Consider the following 23,561-nt stretch of genomic DNA (forward strand, 5'->3'; position numbering starts at 1 on the left):
AGACAAGCGTGAAATGGACAAAACCAGAAATCAATGCTTTTTCTGTTCCTATTTTATTTCCATCCCACTTTTGTGCTCATTAGCAAAAGAATGAGACAATGAACCTGGACATTATATCCTATTAATTAAGATTATGACTACATAAACAAAATTTTAAACTTAATATCTGTCTCTAAACCTAAATAAGAAACAATTGAAAAGGTGGGTGATTAAAATTCAGACAAATTGAAATGAAGGGAAAGTTTCATAGGCCTGGGAAGAAATGTTCTGCCATTCTCTAGTGTTTTTTCCTGTTGTTTTTAGGCACAACTTGGTTGCAGTGTCCCTCTTTGGTGACCGTATCTTCTATTCAACGTGGAGAAAACAGACAATTGAGATAGCTGACAAATACACTGGGAAGGATGTGGTTAGAATTAACCTCAGTCGGTCCTTTGCACCACCTGCTGGAATTAAAGCTGTGCATCCCCTCGTGCAGCCTGAGGCAGAGGGCGGTGCGCAGGCATCTGGTGAGTCATCTTGACCTCGAACAGGGTCTGGCAGTTAGTCTGCAGCCGGCTACTCACTCAAGCTGGACACTTAGGGGTCATCCTTGGTTTCTCCCACTGCCTCACACCTAATTTCCAATCTGCCGCCAAATCCTTTGCATTCCTACCTCCTAAATACGTCTGAGATGTCCTCTTCTCTATGCCACCACCATAGTCCAAACAACCGGCGTTTCCTGCCCAGCCTATTGCAGTAGCCACTCAACTAATCTTTCTGTTTTTCCCTCTTGCCTCTAAATAGTTAATCTGATCCACTAACTCCCCTGCTTAAAATTCTGCCAAAGCTTTCCTTTGCATTTAGATTGGAATGCAGTGTTTTAGCAGGCCTGTCAATACTTGGCCACCCTGATGCAGCACCCTGTCCCCTGCCCTCACCAGAATCTAACACGGTCTTTCTGTGGTTCCTCAGACACCCCAGCTCCTCCAGGCCTTCAGGCTTCTGCAGTCGCTCTTCTATCTGCTCAGACTTCTCCTCGGTTCTGAGCTGAAGTGTCCTGTCCTCAGGGAGGCCTTCTCTGGTCATCCAATCAGAGTAGGCCCCTTCACTTCCTCTTTTTCTCTTATTTCTCCCTTCATCAAACTCATCGCAAGGTGTACTTACGTATTACTATGCTCTCATTTTGATTTTCTCTCCCTCTTGATTATAAGTGCCCTGCAGGCAGGGACTGTGTCAGTTATTTCTTTATTTAGTTTCAATGGTTATTTATTTATTTATAAATAAAGAATTTTAGATAACGTTAGTCAAATGAATGGATTGACTGAATCTAGTCACAGTCTCAAATTTCTACTTTCAGCTGTAGTCTTCTCTGTTCCAATTTGTCAGCATATCATTTTTTTTTAAGGTGAGCTCTTCAATATGGCATATATACCACATAAATGATGTTACGCTAACATTTGCTTTATGTAAAAGTTTTATTTCAAGAAGACTTTGAAATGTATTTAATCTTATCCCCAACTGGCCTTGTGAGATTTCAAAGTAGAGATGGAATTGTATTTTCTCTTCTTCCTACCTGCTGGATGCCACTAGGGTTTGGTACGGGTGTGGGAAGTGCTAGGACTCTGAGGCCCTGCCACAGTTAGCATGTCTGTGTGTTCGTGCCTGCCCCAGACGTGGCTCTGAAGAGAGCTGTGGACACTGAACAGGGGCACAGGCATGAGATTGCTGAAGGGAGGCTAGAATCTAGGGGAACCGATGTCATTATTTCTCATATCCTCAAGCAGGAGACTAATAGTGCAAATGCTTTTTATCTGATTTCTTTAAAAACTTAGAAAGAAACTATAATTTAACTTGTGTAATGCCTATGCTTTCAAGGCAGTTAATGAGGAAATGCCAAAAATAAAATAAATTCCAAGAGATGAAGTATTTATTCACATAAGTTATTTTTTAAAAATTGATTTACTTGAATTTATGAAGCAAGAGTTGTGGGAAACAATGCAACTGTGGGTTGCAGCGCAACCTGAAATAGCAACAACCTGGTGGCAACACTATAAAATAGATGGTGACCATATTCCACACAGAAAGGCGGTGAATCTGATACAAATTTCCATGGGAAATTTTGGCTCAAGCTGTCTTCACATAAGACTTATTGTCCAAGTGGTGATGACTTACAACAAAATTGGAACCAACGACTACTATGAGTAATTACTGAGTCTCGTTCCTAACAGGTGTAGGTATGTCCATTATCATCTTCATCACCAAATCTTACATTTATAGGTAACCTCATAGTTTCCAAAGTATTTTCATGGGCATTATCTTGTTTGTCACAGCCACACTGTGAGACAGAAAAGTCAGCAATTATTTTACTCATTTCATAGTTGAGAAATCTGAAGCTTAGAGAAAAAGAGTGACTTTTCCAGGATTATACAGCTTGTTAACCCTGGATTTTGGAAGAAATTCCTAGTGATCAGTGTGCCAGTTTAGTGTTCTTTCCACCATGCACGCTTTAGCTCTTCACCGTCACTCAGCCTCCTTGATAGGGAGTGCACACAGGATAATTAAAGCAGGAATTTCAGAAGGAAGTCGAGAATGACTCATTAAAGAACAGCTTCAAACAATGTGGCAGATAGTAGAATTTGGTTGGGAAGCCACTGGCAGCTGCAGAGCTCCGTGCAAACCTGGAATCCAGAAGGCAGTTGGCCCTAGAGATGCTGGCTCCAGTTGTTGCCCAGAGGGTGGGCTTCACCTGTGCTCTGAGTGCGACAGACTCGCCGTTCCAGGGCGCTGCTTCCTTGGTTTGAATGATTCCAGTGCCTGGTACCCCAGGAATTCTCCACCTGGGATTTACGGTCTGGGAATCTGTTGACTGTGCGTGTTAGATGAAAATACGCAGTTGTCCCCCAATGAGATAGTATATAGCTTTCGTCGGTTCTCCAGCATTACTTCCTGAAAAATGCCTCAACTGTCACTTATCAAAGCGTGTTCTACGAAACACTAGTGCTGTGGGATTTAATGGGGTTATTTGGGGAAGGGAAACATTTCAGGGTCGAATGGTTTAGATGGGCTGGGTTAAAGGAAGTTAAACAGGTTGTCTTTTCCTCAGTGCCTTCTCAGAACTCCTCGTGTGGTTATGTGTGTTGTTGATCTCTAAGGCCCAGATGACCTGTGCGGTTGTGTGCCTTATTTCCTGTGCAGCAGCCCACTTGACTCCTGAATATGTCAGTTCCAGCCCAGACCTCTTTCTTGAGATCTAGACCAATTAAAAAAACACACACACGCGGAGGCATAGTGAGAGTTAAGCTGCAAAGATTCGCCGCAGAGTTTAGCTGCAGGGAAAAGTGATTTAAAATTTTGGGAGCTTATTTGTAATATACAGAAGGGAGCAGCCCCGGTGAAGACCCAGGGCAAGGGCGGGGCTTAGGAAGGCAAAGCCACAGAGCTTCACAAGGAAGACGAGTTGTCCTTTAAACAAGGCCTCGGCTTGTGCGTTCCGACTGGCTGGTCGTAGAGGAGTCTGAGGCAGCCGGTGGCTGAGCCCAAGTCCATTGAGCAGAGTCACAGCTTCACTGTCGGGCTGGGTTCCCATGCTTCTGGCCTGTGTCCTGAGAGCACTCACGCTGGTCCCTCCCATGGGCCACGCCTGCCTGCTGTCTACACCCTCCAGGCTCAGGGTCCTGCAGTGGGCGCGTCAAATGGACACATTCAGGCTCAGAGAACATCTCCTTATCAAGGCCCATATATTTATCTGCCTTCTGAGCATTTCTACCTGGATCTTTTTCAAGCGCTTCAGGCACAAAGGAAATAACTGCCTACCGACCTTTACTTCCTTTCTCCTCGGCTCCTCTCGCTGCGGTGTCCCCACCTCAGTGAGTGACATCTCACCACCCTCTCCCAAGGCAGAAATCTAGCCATGGTCCTTTCTTCCCTCTGTCTCACTCCCATCCACGGACGCAATCTCCCTGTCCTAGCAGTGCTGCCACCTACAGTCCAACCGCTGGGGCCCTCTCAGCAGCAGTCCGGCCCTGCTCGCTCAATGAGCATCCCTGCCTCCCTTTTCTACGCTGCAGGGAGCATAACCCTTCCAAAGGCAGAACCCAATCGCGTCGTTCCTTGGTTAAAGCCGACTAATAACTCTCACTTGTGAATAACGGAAGTCCAGTCTCTTTATTTAACCTATCCACAGGCCCTCTGCTCATTTCTCGGCTTGGTCTCTCACCATTTTCTGCGTTAGAGCCATCCTGGAAGATTAATTTCCTCCCACAGTCACGGTTGCTCCCTGCTCCAGGCCTTTCCACACGCTCAGGAATATTCTTTCTCCTTCTCTGCACTGGCCCACTCTCCACATCCTCTGAGAAACAGCTCCAATCTCCCTTCTTTCAGGAACACCCTCCCTGACCCCTCACTGTGAGGCTCGGCTGGCTGATCTCAGAGAGCAATCTCAGAGCTTTCCCCGTCACGGGGCTCTCATCGTGCTTGGCCGTAATTGTCTGTCTTCCTAAACTTCCTTGGTCCCGTGAGGACAGGGCACGCAGCTCTCCAGTGTACTTCTAGTGTCTAGAGGATGTTTAGGAAACAACAGTTCAAAAAACAGCCTTTGGCACTCTCTCCCCTAAATAACATCATAAGGAACAAGCTGTGGAGATGTTTAATATCTAAGCACACCTTGTCTTCCTCACCTGTGGTAAGCCCCACCCCTGCCCTTGGTCAGACAGCGTCTTCACGGGGCAACTCCCTTCTGTATATTATGAATAAATCCCCAGCGGTTTCAATCACTTTTCTCTGCAGCGGATCTTTGCAGCTTAGCTCTCACTAACCTAAGATCTCAAGAAGGAGGTCTGGCTGGAAAGAATCGATTTGGGAGTCCCACGGGCTGCTGTGTAGGAAATAAAGTCGGGAAATGCCACAGGTCCTATGGCCCTTAGAAAGCATGGAAATACCTGTAATGATTGAGTATGTATAGAATGCTCTGCTCTAGGCTATTCCTACAGGATCTTGCTTAATCTTCACAACCACCTTATGAATCAGGTGTGATTATTGGTACCATTTTACAGGTGAAGAAGCTGAGGTCAGAGATGTCGCAATAGCTTGTTCAAGGTCACACGGAGGTGGCCTTTGACCCTGGGCAGAGTGACACCACGCTGCTTCCCCAACTACATCCTTACTCTGATCTATCATGTCATGTCTTACAGTTGCCTTGTTTGTTTTGGAAAAATCTGTAATTGGGTGTATTATTGTCTATCCATGGCCTCCACGTGGTTCCGTGTTTCAGTTTGCCCAAATCGTGGGGCCAAAAGCTTATTTCTCTCTCTTTTCAAAAATACTTTCCATTTTAGGAACGGAGAAAATCTCTTTCTCACACACACACACTCACACACTCACACTCACGCTCACACTTCTCCCTCGGCTGTCTGAAAACAGACACCGAGTGGATCCCACATTTTGCTGCGCTCTCTGGCTGCCCCGACACCTGTGCTGTTGTGTGAATCTCAGAGCCGGTGCCGGAAGTGCTTTGAATACAACGTTAATGACATTATTTCAAGCTCAACTTCTGGGAATTTTGCAACTAGTTTTACTGCTCACAGATATGATTTTGTAAAAGTTCAAATTTTTACAAAGAGGTTCAGATATTTTTGCTTTCTTCTGCATTCGTTAAATGTAGATTCCAGTTTTAAGCTCATAAGATAGTTTCAAAAGCATATTCTTTGGAAAATGAAGTATCTATCATCAACACTTTGTAAAATTCTTTGCATTCACTTCATGCACAAAAAGATTGCGGAATTTCTTTAATTCTGAGAGCTCATGAAGGAGAATTGCCTCCACCTGGAAATGTAGCTGCTTATGGAAGTGATGATGTAGCTGAAAATTGTCCAGGTGGGACTCTGATTCGTTTTGATTCTGTCATTGCTGGAGTGTCTACTGTAAACCTTCGGTAATTTGGAAAACTCTAGAAAAGAATTGTCTTAGATACATGAGTATTTTTCTCAGATAACTTTTTTCCAAATTTTTTAATTGTAAAATACACGTAAATTTTTCATCTTAACCATTTTTAAGTGCATAGTTCAGTGGCATTAAGTACATTCACATTGTTGTGCGACCATCGCCACTGTCCATCTCCACAACTCCTTCATCTTGTAAACCTGAAACTGTGTATACCCATTAAGCTGTAACCCCTCCCAGCCCCCGGCAACCAGCATTCTGCTTTCTGTCTCTATGATTTTGACTACCCTAAGTATCTCTTGGAAGTGGATGCATACAGTACTTGTCTTTTTGTGAATGGCTTGTTTCACTTAGCAAAATGTCCTCAAGGTTCATCCATGTTGTAGCATATGTCAGAATGTCCTTGCTTTTTAAGGCTGAATAATATTCAGTACGTATATACCACATTTTGCTTATCCATTCATCTATCAATGGATACTTGGGTTGCTTCCCTGTTTTAGCTATTGTGAATAATGCTGCTATGAAGATGGGTGTGCAGATCTTGCTTTCAATTCTTTTGGGTATATACCCAGAAGTGAGTTGCAGGATCATAGACTAATTCTATTTTTAATTTCTTTCTTTTTTTTTTTTTTGCTGAGGAAGATTTGCCCTGAGCTAACATCTGTTGCTAATCTTCCTCTTTTTGTATGTGAGCCACCGCCACAGCATGGCCACTGATGAATGCTGTAGGTCTGTGCCTGGGAACCGAACTTTGGCTGCCAAAGTGGAGCGCCAAACTTAACCACCAGGCCACCGGGGCTGGCCCTCTGTTTTTAATTTTTTGAGGAACTGTCTTACTGTTTTTCACAGCAGCTGTGCCTTTTTACATTCCCACCAACAGTGCATAATAATTCCAATTTCTCCATTTCCTTGCCAACAATTATTTTCTATTTGTATATAATTTTAAATTATCAGTTCAAATACCCAAAGTTCTGTCATTTTTCACAGAAATCTTAGCAAAATGAATGGCTGTATCTTACTAACATTACTTACAATTATTGACATTTTCCTAATGACTTGGGTCACATTTACAAAGATAAATGCCTTTAGGGCAAGAACTGGCCTGGTTTGAGGCAAAGCTGGGTTTTCAATGCAGGTTTGCCCTGACACCACGTGGCTGCCATTTGAAGTCCTTTTAAATCCTTGGAATGGCTCTTTATCATTTTTCTGTTTTCTTTCTTGCTGTCGGCTCTCACTTATTGCTGATTTCCACATGCCCGGTTGTGACCACTGTTTATTTTCTAATCTGAGGCTTTTTTTGTGTCATTTGTTTGTTGAGGAAACCAGGACATCTGTCCTGTAGAATTTTCCACATTCTGGATTTTGCAGATGTTATCCTCATGGTGTCATTTAACATGATTCTCTATTTCCTATAACCCTGTAGTTTTGACCCAGAAGAAGCCTGATCAGATTCTGATTTTTTGCCGGAATATTTTATAGGTGGAACTGCAGGTGGTCTGGAACGCTTCCTATTGGCCACACCAGGGGCACGTGGTGGCTGGCTCCTGTTGCTTTTGTGACGTTCCAGATCCATCAGCGGTGCAGGTGTTGCCAGCCTGACCCATCCACCGTGAAGTTTCCCATCAGCCTTTCACGTGATGGTTTTAGAAGCTATTGATTATCATTGCCTAGAGCCATTTTTCCATCAGAGGCTCAAAGTGGTGACATTCTAATTCTGTCATCGCTCATGCATTTAGTGGCTGAGGAACTTTTCCACAGCAGCTAGCAGCAACATGATTTTCCTGAGGAAGAGCTTTCATAGGAAAGATAAATGCTTGATTCTTTCCTTTAATTTATCTGCTTTTAGACTGAAGGGTTGGCGTATCCTCCAAAGGTGATTTGTGTGTGCGTGTGTGTGAGGAAGATTGGCCCTGAGCTAACATCTGTGCCAACCTTCCTCTATTTTGTATGTGGGATGCCTCCACAGCATAGCTTGATGAGCAGTGCTAGGTCCATGCCTGGGATCCGAACCTGCAAACCCTGGCCACCAAAGAGGAGCTTAACCACTATGCCGCCTGGCTGGCCTGTGATCTTTTTTTTTTTAAGTTAATTTTTATTGAGATTATGATAGTTTACAATCTTGTGGAATTTCAGTTGTACATTATTATTTGTCAGTCGTGTTGTAGGTGCACCCCTTTACCCTTTGTGCCTACCCCCCACCCCCCTTTCCCCTGGTAGCCACTAATCTGTTCTCTTTGTCTGCAGGTTTAAATTCCTCATATGAGTGGAGTCATACAGAGATTGTCCTTCTCTATCTGGCTTATTTCACTTAACATAATTCCCTCAAGGTCCATCCATGTTGTTGTGAATGGGACAAGTTTATCCTTTTTATGGCTGAGTAATATTCCATTGTATATATATACCATATCTTCTTTATCCAATCATCAATTGATGGTCACTTAGGTTGCTTCCACGTCTTGGCTATTGTGAATAATGCTGCAATGAACATAGGGATGCATGGGACTTTTGGAATTGCTGACTTCAAGCTCTTTGGATAGATACCCAGTAGTGGGATGGCTGGGTCATATGGTATTTCTCTTTTTTAATCTTTTTATTAAGATTATGATAGTCAACAACCTTGTGAAATTACAGTTGTGCATCATTATTAGTCATGTTGTAGGTACACCACTTCACCCTTAGTGCCCTCCCCCAACCCCCCCTTTCCCCTGGTAACCACCGATCAGTTCTCCTTGTCTATATGTTAACTACCACCTATGAGTGGAGTCATACAGAGTTTGTCTTTCTCTGTCTGGCTTATTTCACTCAACATAATACCCTCAAGGTCTATCCATGTTGTTGTGAATGGGACGACTTTGTCCTTTTTTATGGCTGAGTAGTATTCCATGTATATGTATACTGTATCTTCTTTATCCAATCATCAGTTGCTGGACACTTAGGTTGGTTCCATGACTTGGCTATTGTGAATAATGTGGTGATGAACATAGGGGTGCATGGGCCTTTTGGAATTGCTGATTTCAGGTTCTTAGGATAGATACCCAGTAGTGGGATGGCTGGGTCATAAGGTATTTCTATTTTTAACTTTTTGAGAAATCTCCATACTGTTTTCCATAGTGGCTGCACCAGTTTGCACTCCCACCAACAATGTATGAGGGTTCCTTTTTCTCCACAGCCTCTCCAACATTTGTCACTCTTGGTTTTGGATATTTTTGCCATTCTAACAGGTGTAAGGTGATATCTTAGTGTAGTTTTGATTTGCATTTCCCTGATGATCAGTGGTGATGAACATCTTTTCATGTGCCTATTGGCCATCCATATATCTTCTTTGGAGAAATGTCTGTTCATGTCTCCTGCCCATTTTTTGATTCTGTTGTTTGATTTTTTGTTGTTGAGTTGTGTGAGTTCTTTATATATTATGGAGATTAACCCTTTGTCGGATATATGACTTGCAAATATTTTTTCCTAGTTAGTGGGTTTTTTTTTGTTTCAATCCTGTTTTCCCTTGCCTTGAAGAAGCTCTTTAGTCTGATGAAGTCCCATTTGTTTATTCTTTCTATTGTTTCCCTTGTCTGAGAAGACATGGTGTCTGAAAAGATCCTTTTAATACTATGTCAAAGAGTGTACTGCCTACATTTTCTTCTAGAAGGCTTATGGTTTCAGGTCTTACCTTTAGGTCTTTGATCCATTTCCAGTTTATTTTGGTGAATGGTGAAAAAGAATGGTCAATTTTCATTCTTTTCTGTATGGCTGTCCAGTTTTCCCAGCACCGTTTGTTGAAGAGACTTTCTTTTCTCCATTGTATGCCCTCAGCTCCTTTGTCGAAGATTAGCTGTCCATAGGTGTGTGGTTTTATTTCTGGGCTTTCAGTTCTGTTCCATTGATCTGTGCACCTGTTTTTGTACCAGTACCATGCTGTTTTGATCACTGCAGCTTTGTAGTATGTTTTGAAGTCAGGGATTGTGATGCCTCCAGCTTTGTTCTTTTTTCTCAGGATTGCTTTAGCAATTTGGGGTCTTTTGTTGCCCCATATGAATTTTAGGATTCTTTGTTCTATTTCTGTAAAGAATGTCATTGGGATTCTGATTGGGATTGCGTTGAATGTGATTTTTTTTTAAACCACCTTTATAAACTCACAGATTTAAAAAGTATGTGACATGTTGCTATTGACTGCGGTTATTGTCATTTTGACACTCAAGTTGTACTGCCTTTCTCAGGAGGAGGCCTGGTGTGAGGCTTCTAGTCCTCGTGAGAGAGCTGACCAGTGGGGTTATCTCACTCTCCTAGGACTCCTGGTCGTCGGCACTGGCGGTCTGTGGTGCTGGGCTGAGGCGACGTCTGGGCTTGGGAAAAAGAGCACTGCCATCGTGTAGCCACTTCTGCCGATGGGGATGCAGTGGAGAGGGGCGGTGACGATGGGAGCGGAGGCTACACGCCTGGTATTTCCATCCTCGTGCTGGGCTGTCCAAACTTGTCAGAAATGGGCATAAAGTAAGGAAAAACTAAGTGTGCCCGAGGGGCTCTTCTGAGAGTTAAAAGCATTTTTTTTTAACAATTTTTTTAAATTTTTTTTTTTTTCCTTTTTCTCCCCAAAGCCCCCCAGTACATAGTTGTATATTCTTTGTTGTGGGTCCTTCTAGTTGTGGCATGTGGGACGCTGCCTCAGCGTGGTTTGATGAGCAGTGCCATGTCCGCGCCCAGGATTCGAACCAACGAAACACTGGGCCGCCTGCAGCGGAGTGTGCGAACTTAACCACTGGGCCACAGGGCCAGCCCCTAAAAGCATTTATTTTTTAATTGTTCAGAGGCTGTTGATTTGCTTGCTTTCTGATTCTTACAGGGACTCACATGGGTGAGAATACCAAGTGGCTGAATTCTGGCTAAGTGACTTCCCTTTTTTACTGTTATTAGGAATTCCAATAGCACAGAATGAACATTCTTGTATTTTCTTCCTTGTTATTTTCTGTTAACAAATAAACTTCTATACAGTTTGGGAACTGTTTTTGTGGAAGGTGAGGCAGTCATTTATTCAGAAAACTCGCTAATGAGAAAGACAATAAGCAAATGAAGCAAAAATATAACGATTTTTATAGAAAATGTATATAAAATAATATATACGTATTAAAAATATATTATATATTTGACATATATTTAACAGATAAAATAACATAACAATATTTATAGTATACATAATTTAACACATATAATTAACATATAATTAACATATATATTTAACATCTAAATAATATATTTTTTCTATTAAAATCCGCAGTTATATTTTATGTATATACACACGCACATAAGCACACATATACGCAGTTGTATATATATGGTGCATATATACATGTGGTACAGAGGTGGGATGTGTAATCAGAGGGCTTGAGTGTGAGCCCCCCCACCCTTATCACCCACAGGTGATCCTTAAGGCACTGTTCCCTACTCTGTAAAATGGAAGGGAACACTTGCTCTGCATAGCTCAAATTAAATGTGATAATGTAAATGCTTTATAAAGTGTCCTTCAAATTTTTTATTGTGTGCGCTAAAATTTGAGGGTGCTAAATATTTAGTTACAAGAGTGAATAAAGTGGATGGGTTCAAATGGAAGAGACTAGAAAAGCTGTGTTGATAAGGCGAGTCATATTGAGCTTGAGGGAGAAAAAAGGTGTGCTCGGTGGAGAAGCGCAGGCCAGGGACTCGCGCGTGCACGGCTCAGAGCCGGGCCAGGTGAAATCCAGGGCACCTGGCCGGGGGGGGGGGGGAGAAGCCGGGGCGAGCCCGTGTTCGCAGGCGCTGGCGCTGGCGCAGGCGCAGTGGGTGGTGGACGGGAAACTCCATCCTCGGGAGCTTTAGTTTGTTCTCCAAGGTGATTAAGCCCCCCTGCTGGGCTTGGGAAGGGGTGTGATCCGCGGTCGGCAGTGGCTTCGGCCTAATTTGAAGCTGAAGAACAGCAGAAGATTAAGGAGATTAAACAGAAATACAGCCCTCAAGCTTCTCTGTTTTGCCGCTTTCTCAAATGACCTTTTAAAGTGTTTAGTGTCTGAATTCAGGTCACATCGTCAGCACAATCATTCAGAGGAGCATAGTGAGTGCTTTCCTGCCTGTGTTCATCACTGAAGACGGATGTGCGTTGTTAATGTCTCCTCCAAACCGTCAGCAGCGTGGTGTAGCGGAAGGAGACCCGGGCTAGCGTAGTCCGACCATCCGCTTGGGTTCTAGCTCTAAGGTCGACTGGAAATTCAAGGACAACCAAATAAAGGAGGAAAGTTGCAGGTGACGTGATGATGGTTTTTGTGCATGTATCCCAGATGTTTGTAGTACACCTGTTTGTAGCACACCTGTGTTGTAACAGGTGCCGTGCCAGGTGGTATTGGGACTATAAATGTGCCTGGGACACGTGCCTCGTCCTCAGAAGCTTACTGATTAGTGGGAAAAAGATGCGTGTACTTTGTCACCATGAGGATAGTGAGGATCATGATCAGAACACACTAAGAGCAGGTGGCAGGTAGTAAAAAAGCACAAAAAAGATAAGTAATATTGGATCTGGACACAGCAGACATTTCCTGTACCCTAGACACTGTTTCTTCATTAGTTCGAATCTCCATTAATATATTATAAGTAGTAATTAGGTTTGAGAATCTTTAGAGGAATTTGAGAAACCTAGAGGAATTTACCACAAACATCTGATTCTATACAGAACTGTAAAAAGAAATTATTTTTTAAATCGCGGGATCTAGAGAATATCTACGTCAACACTTTTATTTCATGGATTTGGAAGCTGAGGTTAAAGAGAGAAAGTGATTCTCTGTAAAAGTCAGAACCAAGACAGAAAATAGTTTTTCTAATTCTTAATCCAGTGGTCATCTATCTATAAGGGATGTTTACAGGAAGCATAATCCCTCTGTTTTTGTTTTAGTGCTATTAAAAGGCAGAGTCAGATCTTTCTAGAGTTTTGTTGTTGTTTACTTGCAAACTTTATAAAAATTAAAGTTAAAAAATTACATGCTTGGGCCGGCCTGGTGGTGTAGTGGTTAAGTTCTCATACTCTGCTTTGGCGGCATGGGTTCCCAGGTTCGGATCCCAGGCACAGACCCAGCATTGCTTATCAAGCCATGCTATGGTGGTATCCCACATAAAATAGAAGAAGATTGGCACAGATGTTATCTCAGGGCCAATCTTCCTCACAAGAAAAAAAAAATTACATGCCTTTTTTTAGAAATCTAAAGTAGGTGCATTTTGCCCAATAAATTTACAAACTTTTAATTTTAGTCATTTATTTTAAAAATTGAGGTTATTTTATTTTTAATTGTGGTTAATTAAAATTTTTATATGTGAAGTATGTTTAATTGGCATAAAAACCGTAGACAAAAAATAAAATTTTTTGAATATCCAAAAAACTATTGTGCAAATCTTGACTGTTTTAGTGGGTAATATTGCAACAGCAATGAATAATTGGCAAGATTGAGTGTGCATTTAATTCTGTCAAGAGATCTGAATAAACAGGTTTAAAATAAGTGGGGAAATAACACGGACTAGCTAAGTGGAGGTATTTGTAACTGAGATGTGGGTGAGATGTTTCATTGGTACCCTAGGCTGGTGTTTCTCAGTGTGGTGTGAAGGCTCCCAGCATCACAGTCATTCCAGATTCTGTTAAAAATGCAGATTCCTGAGCTTTCCCTGGATTTACCAAACCAGAATCTCTAGAGGGCGCCATGCCCCCCAGGTGATTGCGCTGTACACGAGGGACTTCTTCAAGGGGGCGAGGATACGTTTCTACTCTGTTGTGCTGTTAGTGCTGTGACTTGAGATAGAAGGAAACAGGTAGAGGCAGAGTGGGGAGACATCTTTGTAAATTCTAGATAAACGAAGACCAGAGGAACAAGCCTCCGAGGAGACCCATCTCAGCTCCTCGCACTGCTGTCCTCAGCCTCGCGATGGTTTGTCTCTGGTGCCGTCACAGCCAGGCTGTGATTTTGACATTCCCTCCCTCAGGTCCTCGGCTCTCCTGATCTCGGCCATGCTGGGACTCCGGGTCCATGACTCAGTTTTCTTCCCTTGCCGTCGCCTCTTGTAAGAGCTCTTGCTTTCGTATCTTCCTGCATCCTGGGATCCGCCCTCAGACTGAAGCCTATCTCAGTATTTCCCAGAGCGTTTTACAAGGGTCCTGTTGTTGTTAAAATTAGTAAAAAATAAGGAGCCAAATTTCAGCAGGGATGTACATGTTACTAGTTTAGCTCTTGACTCTGGCTCTGAAAATGAAAGGTACCAAGTTGGCGGTTTGTTGTTTAATGTATTTGGCTAATTTCAGCCCAGCACCTACCCCTCTGAGCTGATCTTACTGTTTACTCTGGGCTATTTTGTAAAACATTGTTGACAGCAATAAGCTCAGAAATTTGGCAAAAAGGTATATGGCAATGGTATATATTGAGTCTGAAAGATGTTCTTTAAATAATGATCCTAAAAACAGCTAAATATATAGATCTGACCTATAAATGTTATTCTTTTTCTTTTAAGTACATTTTTTTTTTTTTTAAGATTGGCACCTGGGCTAACAAGTATTGCCAATCTTCCTTTTTTTTTTCCCCAAAGATTGGCACCTGGGCTAACAACTGTTGCCAATCTTTTTTTTTTTTTTCTGCTTTATCTCTCCAAACCGTGCCCACCCCGTACACAGTTGTATATCTTAGTTGCACATCCTTCTAGTTGTGGGATGTGGGATGCTGCCTTAACGTGGCCTGATGAGTGGTGCCATGTCTGTGCCCAGGATCCGAACCCTGGGCTGCCGCAGTGGAGTGTGCGAACTTAACCACTCGGCCACGGAGCCGGCCCAATATTCTTTTTTTTTTTTAAGATTTTATTTTTTCCTCTTTCTCCCCAAAGCCCCCCGGTACATTGTTGTATATTCTTCGTTGTGGGTCCTTCTAGTTGTGGCATGTGGGACGCTGCCTCGGCGTGGTTTGATGAGCGGTGCCATGTCCGCACCCAGGGTTCGAACCAGAAACACTGGGCCGCCTGCAGCGGAGCATGCGAACTTAACCACTCGGCCACGGGGCCAGCCCCTATAAATGTTATTCTTAAAAGATGTTCTTAGGTTTGAAGCATTTTTGTTTCTCAGATATTTCATTTTCAGAATGTTTGTTTATGTGCTTTATTATTATTATTTTTTTATAAAAGTAAATCAGAATGAAAAAGCTAATCAATTGTGCTTAGAATTTGTAACCCAAGGGTGACATCTCCCACTCATTAGGCTGTCCTATCCTGAGAGCTGCTGGAGGAGTAGTACAGTCAAGAGAAGTAAATGGGCTTCAATGCTGTGGAATCGCGCTAATGCTGTTTGACCCTAGAGCAGTGCGGCCACTGTGAAAGGCAACACCAAAGACAGCAAGATGTCACAGGGAGATTAGACTTCTTGAGAACCATGAAGGGATCAAGCATCGCCCCTGTCAAGACACACTCCACTCCAAATGAGCCATCTTCTCTTTCAGACCAGAAAGTCTGCAAACTGAGGAAAAGTGACTGCAGAGGCAACGTGTGTGGGCAAGACCCTAAGTCCCATCTGTGCGCGTGTGTGGAGGGATATACTTTAAGCCAAGACGGGAAGTCCTGTGAAGGTAACGTGCAGGGGCTACTGAAGCAAGGCCAGCCCACCTGAGCTGGTCTTCAGCAGGCCACTCAGAGGCTCGTTGTGAAACCAGTTTCAATTTTTTCCCAGAAAAGCAATTTTATTAATTTTTCTTCTGGTTTTGAAAGCTTTGCTGTACTTTCAGATCTTCTTAATGTCTTGTATTTCTGGACCAAAGATTCTTGGAGTGGGCTCCATGGACCTCTGTGGCTTTGACTGTATGCAAAATGCCAGTTTTTTCCACTTTTTTTAGAGGAGTAGTTCCATAGCTATTGTAAGATTCTTGAAGAGTGGTATGCCTGTATGTGACTCCCACATCTCATTAAACTGACGTCTTTCACCCTTTGCTAGAGTAGCAAAGACAGCCTTTCCATGGCCAGTTATAGCAGCTACAAGTGTGCCTACTTTGTGCTGACATTACTGATATTCTGATTTATTTTCAAAAATAACCATCTGACTGTGTTTTGCTGTTGTCATTGTGTAGATGTCAATGAATGTGCCTTTTGGAATCACGGCTGTACTCTTGGGTGTGAAAACATCCCTGGATCCTATTATTGCACATGCCCTGTAGGATTTGTTCTGCTTCCTGATGGGAAACGGTGTCACGGTAAGTCACAACAAGAAGTATTTGTTGCATTATTTTCCTTCATTTTCAGTGATGTCTCTAAGGTGGCTATAATCTGGGTTGGTGGTCCTTGATCAGCAGTATGCATCAGAATTACCTTGGAGTTTTATTATGTTTCACTTTTTAAAACATGAATAACTGGACTCTACCCCAGACCTATTACATCAAATCCTCTAACACGGGTGAACAGGCGTGTATATATATTTATTTTCCTGTTTCTTTATCTGTATTTTATTATATATCTCTGAAAGAGATATATATCTTATCTGAAAGATAAGCATGTAAAAAACATAATTATGATGCATTATTACATCTAAGAAAACTAGCTGTAATTTCCTACTATCATCCAGTATCCAGTCAGTTTTCAGGTATAACTGCAATACCATTGTCGCACCTAAAAAAATTAACAATAACTCCTTAATAACATCAATTATCTAGTCAGTGTTCAAATTATCTTACAAAGTTCTTTAAACAGTCGATTTGTTGGAATCCAGACGAGCCCCGTGTGTTTTATTAGCTGTGATCCATCTCTCTTTTGTCCTACAGATTCCCTCTCCTTTTTTTCTCCCTTTTCAAGTGTTGTTGAGGACTCTTTTTTTCCCTGCAGTGTTCCTCACATTCTGGATTTTACTGATCACACCTCTGTGACGTCCCTTTCTTTCTGCAAACTTCTAGTTAGCTCTAGAGGCTGGATCAGATTGGGCTTTGGCGTATTTAGCAAGAACGCTTCATGTTTATGCTTCCATCAGGAGACACATGAAGTCCTGTTCCTTCTCTTTCTGTCATCCATTATAAAGTTCCCCAGTAGTCTTTCTTTTTCTTTGGTTAAACAAGCTCTGGCCAGTTTTACTAAAGAAAAATTTTGCTTGATTTACTTTTCACCAGTCTGTTCTGGCAGCTTTGAAAGATGTCAGAACCACCTGGATCATGACAGCTGGTGTGCATACTCTGAAGGATTTTCCACACACTATGCCCAATTCAGTGTTAATGTCACTGTAGTGATGGACACCAGTTTGGCCAACATGGCATAGTGCTCTGTTGCACATTTCCTCAAGGCTGGGCGGTTGTTAGCAAGGATGACTGGTTTGGCTTGCCTTGTCTGATCGCCTTCAGAGTCTGCTTATATCTCAGCATGCACTTTCTACTTTTCATAAGAAGTTGGAGCCTAGAGTTGATCAGCTCCCATGACTTTTTTGACTTCTTTGAGGCCACTTTGGGTGCAGGACAGCCCCCAACCAAGAGCAGCAGCCGAGATGGCCAGGAGTGAGAAAGAGCCTGACAGTCTTCCCATGAATGGTTGTAGCAGCCATTAACAATCATTGGTGATATCCAGTTCTGTTATTTCTTTCTAGCTATTAATTAGAATACCTTTAGAAAGAGAACTTTCTCTCATTAACTGTTTGGTTACCTCAAGATACCATTGCTCCAGTAAAGGCAAGATAAATGTTGGATGTTTTTTCTCTTTATTTACTTATATTTAGAATGATGGACTGGTTCCTTAACCCCTTCCAAAGGTGGCCAGTGTTTTTTTGTTAAGTATTATTATGAACTCATGGATTTTTAGCATGTCTGATATGTACCAACCCATTGCACTTGTTATCCTTACCGATGAGCAAATGGTCTCCTCTTTGGCCAGTGGGAGCCTCTTCAAATGGGTCCTGACTCCAGGCGTCTTTGATGGTTTCCTTGCTCTCTGGTAGGACGTATTCTCCAGGCTTGTCGTGAACATTCTATGTTCTAGACTTGGAATCAGCAATTTCTCAAGGAGCACTGATTCCTTCAATGAGAAACTGTATTAGAGAACCTACTCTGATACTTACTTAGCCATTGTTTCATGGCCTTTGGGGGCATCAGAGCTAGGAATATACTTTTTAAAAAGAGAACTACATTATGAGTTTATATGTATATTCCCGATTCAAATTTAGGATTATACTCAGATACCTTCTTATAGATTTCTGATTGAAACTACTGCCATGGCTAAGTAGAAATGGATGTTTAAAATCGTGTGTATTGTCTAGTCCTGCTTCAGAGAAGATAGAGAGTAAGGTCAGTCTGGACATCATCTGTGCTTATGAAACCAGGCACATCACAGTGGCTGATGGTAGTGAATTCCTTGGAAATTACCCACTCACTTTGTGCCTTTCTGTGGAACTTGCCCTTCTTCTAATACCATGTGGTTTACCTGTTGGCAACTGTACTCAAATGTGTGATGTTGGTGTGTTATAGGGCCCACTGTGTGCCAAGAAGGACACACATAACATCACTTAATTGTCAAAACTTCTAGGACTTCTGTGGTACCTATTTTACATTTTAATCTTTGATTTACTTGGAATTTATTTTGATGTGTGGTATAGGGTAAAGACTTAACTTTTGCCTCAAATCATTACTCAGCTATTTCTCTACCATGTACTGGATGATCTTTCACATGATCAATAATTTAAAATACCTTTAGTATGCACTACATTCTTACGTGTACTGTAGTCTTTTCTAAAGTGAGCTTTCTCTCTGATTCCATTATCCCCCCGTCTATTCTGGCACTCATCAGTCACTGTTTTAATTATTGCACCTTTATGATACGTTTTGATATTTGTTAAGAGCTTCTCATTGTCTTCCTGCACCTACCCACACTCAGACAATGTTAGTTTTCCTTACATATCCAATTTGTTTTCAAGACGAACTTGAGGATCATTTGGCTGAGTTCCATTTAAAATATTTTGAAATTTTGATGACTAATCACTTTAAAAATATTGCTTGACATAAGAGGAACTTAGAGGAAACTAGAGTAATTTTCTAGAATCAGAGATCTTTTAAAATATTTTTTAAATTTGAACATTTTTCTTTATTTTTGTATCTCTATTACCACAGCATTTCATAAGTGTTTGATCTTTATTTAACTTACTCTTTTCAGCATAGCATTTTTTATTAGCAACTGATTTCAATAAATTTCCACACATCTGATTTCACACTAATCTTGATCTTATGCTTCATTACGTAGAATTAATTTCCTGCCCGAGCAACGCATCCGAATGCAGCCATGACTGTGTTCTGACCTCAGATGGGCCCCTGTGTTTCTGTCCTGAAGGCTCAGTGCTTGAGACAGATGGAAAAACGTGTAGTGGTAAGTTTACTTACCTTTTGTTTGTTGGAAAACAGTTATTTTCTAAGTGACATCTAAACATTGATCTTATTGACAAAGGAGAATAGATTTTCCAACATTTACACATTGAAAAATATTTTTGCAACAGAGTAACATACAGATTTAAGTCAGGTTTCTGGCTTTTGTTTTCAGACAGCATAGTGTAAGGATTATAAGCAAGGGCTTTGAGTCAGACAGCCCTGCGGTAGCATTACCAGTTACCAGCAGTGTTATTTTGGAGCAGTCACTTGCCCTCTCTTGGTCTCGGTTTCCTCGTCTGTGGAAGTGAGTGACACCTGCCCTCTGGATCTGCGGCCGCCATTAAACAAGATGGTGGCTGCAGGGGGTTTGGCCCATTCCTGTCACCTAATAAATACCTCTTTACTTTCTCTTCCTAGAGACTTAAGCATGTAGAGGGCTGGGTGTAACTTATCCAAAACTAGCAGAAGAGTTGTATGTGTTGCTTTTTGTGTTTTTAATAAAGAGAGCAAAAGAAGCCCAAAGGCCTAAAAATGGGAGAGAGAGAAAAATACCTTACTCGCTAGGAAGAGTTAGAGCAGTTGGCAAATTCATCCAAATGTGTTTCTTGTTCCAGCCAGCTGCCAGTGCACTTGTTTTCAAACTCAGTGATAGTACAAGAGGACAAGGGCCGTTGGGGTGTGAAGGGTTAACATGCAAGCTATCAGGTTTTAGGGAAGAAGAGTTTGGTGACATTTTGCTCCTAATCTCTGAAAAACAAATGTGATTGCAGCAGGATGAGTGAGTGTGGAAAGGGTTTTAAAAATCAACATGTACTTGGCTCCCCTCGATATTTTGACGAAAAGTTGTTATATTTTTGAATGACAACGCGTCGTTACTGAGCAATTGTCTTTTGTAGGCTGTTCATCACCTGATAATGGTGGATGCAGCCAGCTCTGCATCCCGCTCAGCCCAGCATCCTGGGAATGTAGTTGCTTTCCTGGCTACGACCTACAATTGGACCAGAAAAGTTGTGCAGCTTCAGGTTGGTGCTGTGGATGTTAGAAAGTGTGTCTCTTTCTTAGAGTTAGAAAGATGATGTGAAAATGACAGTTCACTTAGAAAAATGGAGAGTTAAACTACTTTTGGCTTCTGGGTGGAAAGCCTGATTTTTTATTTTTGGAAATGGAAAACATTTCACATTGTAAATACAAATAATATAAATAATAATCATATTTTTAAAGAATATTTCAAAGTTGATTAGCATTCAGCAAAGATTTGCCATAACATCAAGGATGGCGTTCCAGTATATGTGAAAGTTATAACGAGAACAGTCTTAAAAACACTTTATAGTTAAGAGGCATTTAATAAATATTTGTTGACTGAGTTGATTTTCATCTCTCCAGTGAATGTAATAATCATAATACTTTGACAAATTCTGTTCTTTTCATGTCAGAATTTAATATAAAGTTGTATGCTTCAACCATTTTTTCATCTTCTGGTATTACATCTCTTGTGTCCTTCAGCAGCCCTGGAAATCCTAGACTTATCCCACATTAATTTCATCTCTCCTGAGGCTCATCAGGCTTGTAATCTGGGATAACATAATGAGGAGCCTGCAGAGCTCGCCTTAGCCAGACCCCGGCGCTCTTAACTTCTCAGGGCCGTAGTGAATATAGCATAATCTGAGCTCTGAAAGTGATCAGGGGTCTTGTTCTTAACTCAGATCGTCATGCCTCCCTTTTACAAGTGCCCAGAGCAAAGAAGGGCATTTATTTGGACGTGAATTAATACAATCTGCAAATATTAATGTTTTGGTATGTGTGAATCAAGATTACAGCACTAAGCCTTGCATCATTTAGCCATGGTGTTGATTATTTAATGCTAGCTCTTTCTATAAGTCGTTTGCATTTTAAAAGCAGGCACCTAGAAGGGGAGGAATCAGTGATGAAATTCTGGCAATATGTCACCTCATGGAAGAGGAAGTCTTCGTGCCTGTCTTAACCTACCCCACATTGGTGGAAAATTAAGAAAACAAGTATTACAGGAATTAAGGAAGAGGGCGCAATGAAAGGGAGGGCTCAGGGGGGCTCTTGGCTTCCAAGGCGTATTTTAAATGGAGCCATATTTGAACTTGGTTATCAGGACCACAACCGTTTTTGCTGTTTGCCAATTCTAAAGATATTCGACACATGCGTTTTGATGGAACAGATTATGGAATCCTGCTCAGCCAGCAGATGGGGGCAGTTTTTGCCCTAGATCATGACCCTGTGGAAAATAAGGTATGGTTTTATTGCTTGAACAGATGTGTCTGTGTTCTAAGGGCAGAACGGAGGATTTTTATCCTATCAGATGACCTGGGCTACTTGAAAATCCTCTGCTGAGCTCAGAGCCATTAGGCACAGAAAAATTTAAGTATAGACACTGGAACATCATTTAAGAGATTTTAAGGGCTTTTCTGTAGTCATAACCCTACCCTGGTCCTTGCTGCAATTCGGCCATTTTATTGGGGTTGGTTGAGTGGGACCTTAACTTTAGTTTCCAATCTGGAGATGAGGATGGGAGGTTAGCACAGTGCCATACACATAGGAGGAGCACCAGAAATAGGGTTTTGGTTATTTGCTAATAGTAGGAGGAGTGGGAGGTTAGGGTGGGGCATAGGAAGTATGGGTTAGTAATTTGTATTTAATATATGTCATTGAGGAAGGGAATTCAATGACCTCTTAACCATGATAATCAGGAAGCCTAAGTTTTACAGCTCATGTCAGAATGGCAGTCTAACTCACAACATTATTTACGTAAGAGTCAATTTTACACGATGTTTTTTGTATATAACTTAGAATTTCTATTTTATCAACCCAATCAGCTGACCATTTGGTTGTATTTGTGCTAGGTTAGAATGTGCTTGAAATGATATGTAACAGTGTCTTCTGGAGATTAATCACCTAATAATTATATATTTACATAATTATTAATCTCCCTCCATAATTATTTAGTTATTATTAGATGGTACATTAATTTCCAGAATTTAAAACCTTGTGCTTTTGTTTTTTCCTGATTTGAAGGAGTTGGGTAAATGACTGAAAAAGACAGAGGCAAGCAAATAATCTCTGTTGAATTGGTGGGGATCGATGGTGAGATATAACTACTTTTGCAAATAGAAGTTTTGTAATTAAACACCAGCAAACAATTCTTTCTTTTCCTTGAAATATCATCTAGAAAGATGATAACCCATTATTTAATGAATTACCATTTTGTGTTCATACTCTCGTCACTGATTATAGGTTTATGTACATATATATATACACACAGAGTTAAAATTCCACAAATGCTATCATTAAATTGTCAGTTGACCCATAGCGATTTTTAACACTCTCGTGAAATTCTTGTACCTGTTTGATAGTCTGCATACTTGACTGAAAAAGGACTTTACTCCTGCAAAATGCTCTATTGGGCAAGGTGGATTAATTAAAATGGAATTATATATGGTTAGAGATGAAAGGAACTTTAGCAAATATCTAGTCGAAATTCATCATTTTTACAGTTGAGAAAATTGAGGTTAAATGACTTGGTGGAGGCAATCAAATAAGTGGCAAAACAGGGAGAGACCCTGTGCCTCCTGCCTTGCTGTGAAGTGGAATGTCGGGCTCCGGGCAGGAGGTCCAGCCCCGCTTGTAGCCCCCATTAAACTGCAGATCGTTGCTCCCTTTCAGGTTGTAGAAGCCTAGGGTTCAAGTGCAATGGTTTTGTTATGGACCAATGAGCAAAGCTTAATAAATTACCAGTAGCAATAGAAGTATGTGCCAGGCACAGGGCTGAGGAATTTTACATACATAAAACAAATGTGCTTGGCGTTACTATCCCCATTTTACTGAGGGGGAAACTGACACTCTGGGACATCAAGTAACTAACTTGCTTAGGTTTACACACATCGGGGCAGCAGCAGAGGGGGGAGTTCAGTCGTAGGGGTGTCTATCCCCAGAGCCAGGCCTTTCATCACACTGTGTTATCTGAAGATTTACTAAACCCAATTGTATATATTCCACAATATTTTTTAAACAAGTCAGACAGAAATGCCTGTGTTGTCTCTTGTAGATCTACTTTGCCCATACAGCCCTGAAGTGGATCGAGAGAGCTAACATGGATGGTTCCCAGCGAGAAAGGCTTGTTGAGGAAGCCGTTGATGTGCCAGAAGGTCTTGCTGTAGACTGGATTGGCCGCAAACTCTACTGGACAGACAGAGGGTATGTTTCCTCCTTCAGTTGGAAGCTGCACAGAATGGGAGTCATGGGATGGGTAATGTGGGGCTTGCT

General features: G+C 41.7%; 1 protein-coding gene and 1 pseudogene across 16 annotated transcripts in view; one reads left to right on the forward strand and one right to left on the reverse strand.

Annotated features, from left to right (window-relative positions):
• The window catches only part of EGF (epidermal growth factor), an 81,176-nt gene that overhangs the window by 22,052 nt on the left and 35,563 nt on the right, over nt 1-23,561 (forward strand). For 15 of the 16 annotated variants that reach the window (XR_011501835.1, XR_011501834.1, XR_011501831.1 and 12 more), the window contains 7 exons: nt 304-506; nt 15,393-15,518; nt 16,014-16,136; nt 19,150-19,272; nt 20,168-20,293; nt 21,394-21,530; nt 23,344-23,492. Coding sequence is in view for 12 of the 16 variants with exons in the window: in XM_070504573.1 (XP_070360674.1) it covers nt 304-506; nt 15,393-15,518; nt 16,014-16,136; nt 19,150-19,272; nt 20,168-20,293; nt 21,394-21,530; nt 23,344-23,492 (987 nt within the window). In the remaining 4 variants the exon portion in view is untranslated. The remainder of the gene's footprint in view (nt 1-303; nt 507-15,392; nt 15,519-16,013; nt 16,137-19,149; nt 19,273-20,167; nt 20,294-21,393; nt 21,531-23,343; nt 23,493-23,561) is intronic. The other variant, XM_070504580.1, reaches the window with a different exon arrangement.
• Nucleotides 17,026-17,598, reverse strand: LOC106829796 (large ribosomal subunit protein eL30 pseudogene; annotated as a pseudogene).

The sequence above is a fragment of the Equus asinus genome, chromosome 3 (genome assembly GCF_041296235.1).
Source record: "Equus asinus isolate D_3611 breed Donkey chromosome 3, EquAss-T2T_v2, whole genome shotgun sequence".
NCBI lineage: Eukaryota > Metazoa > Chordata > Mammalia > Perissodactyla > Equidae > Equus > Equus asinus.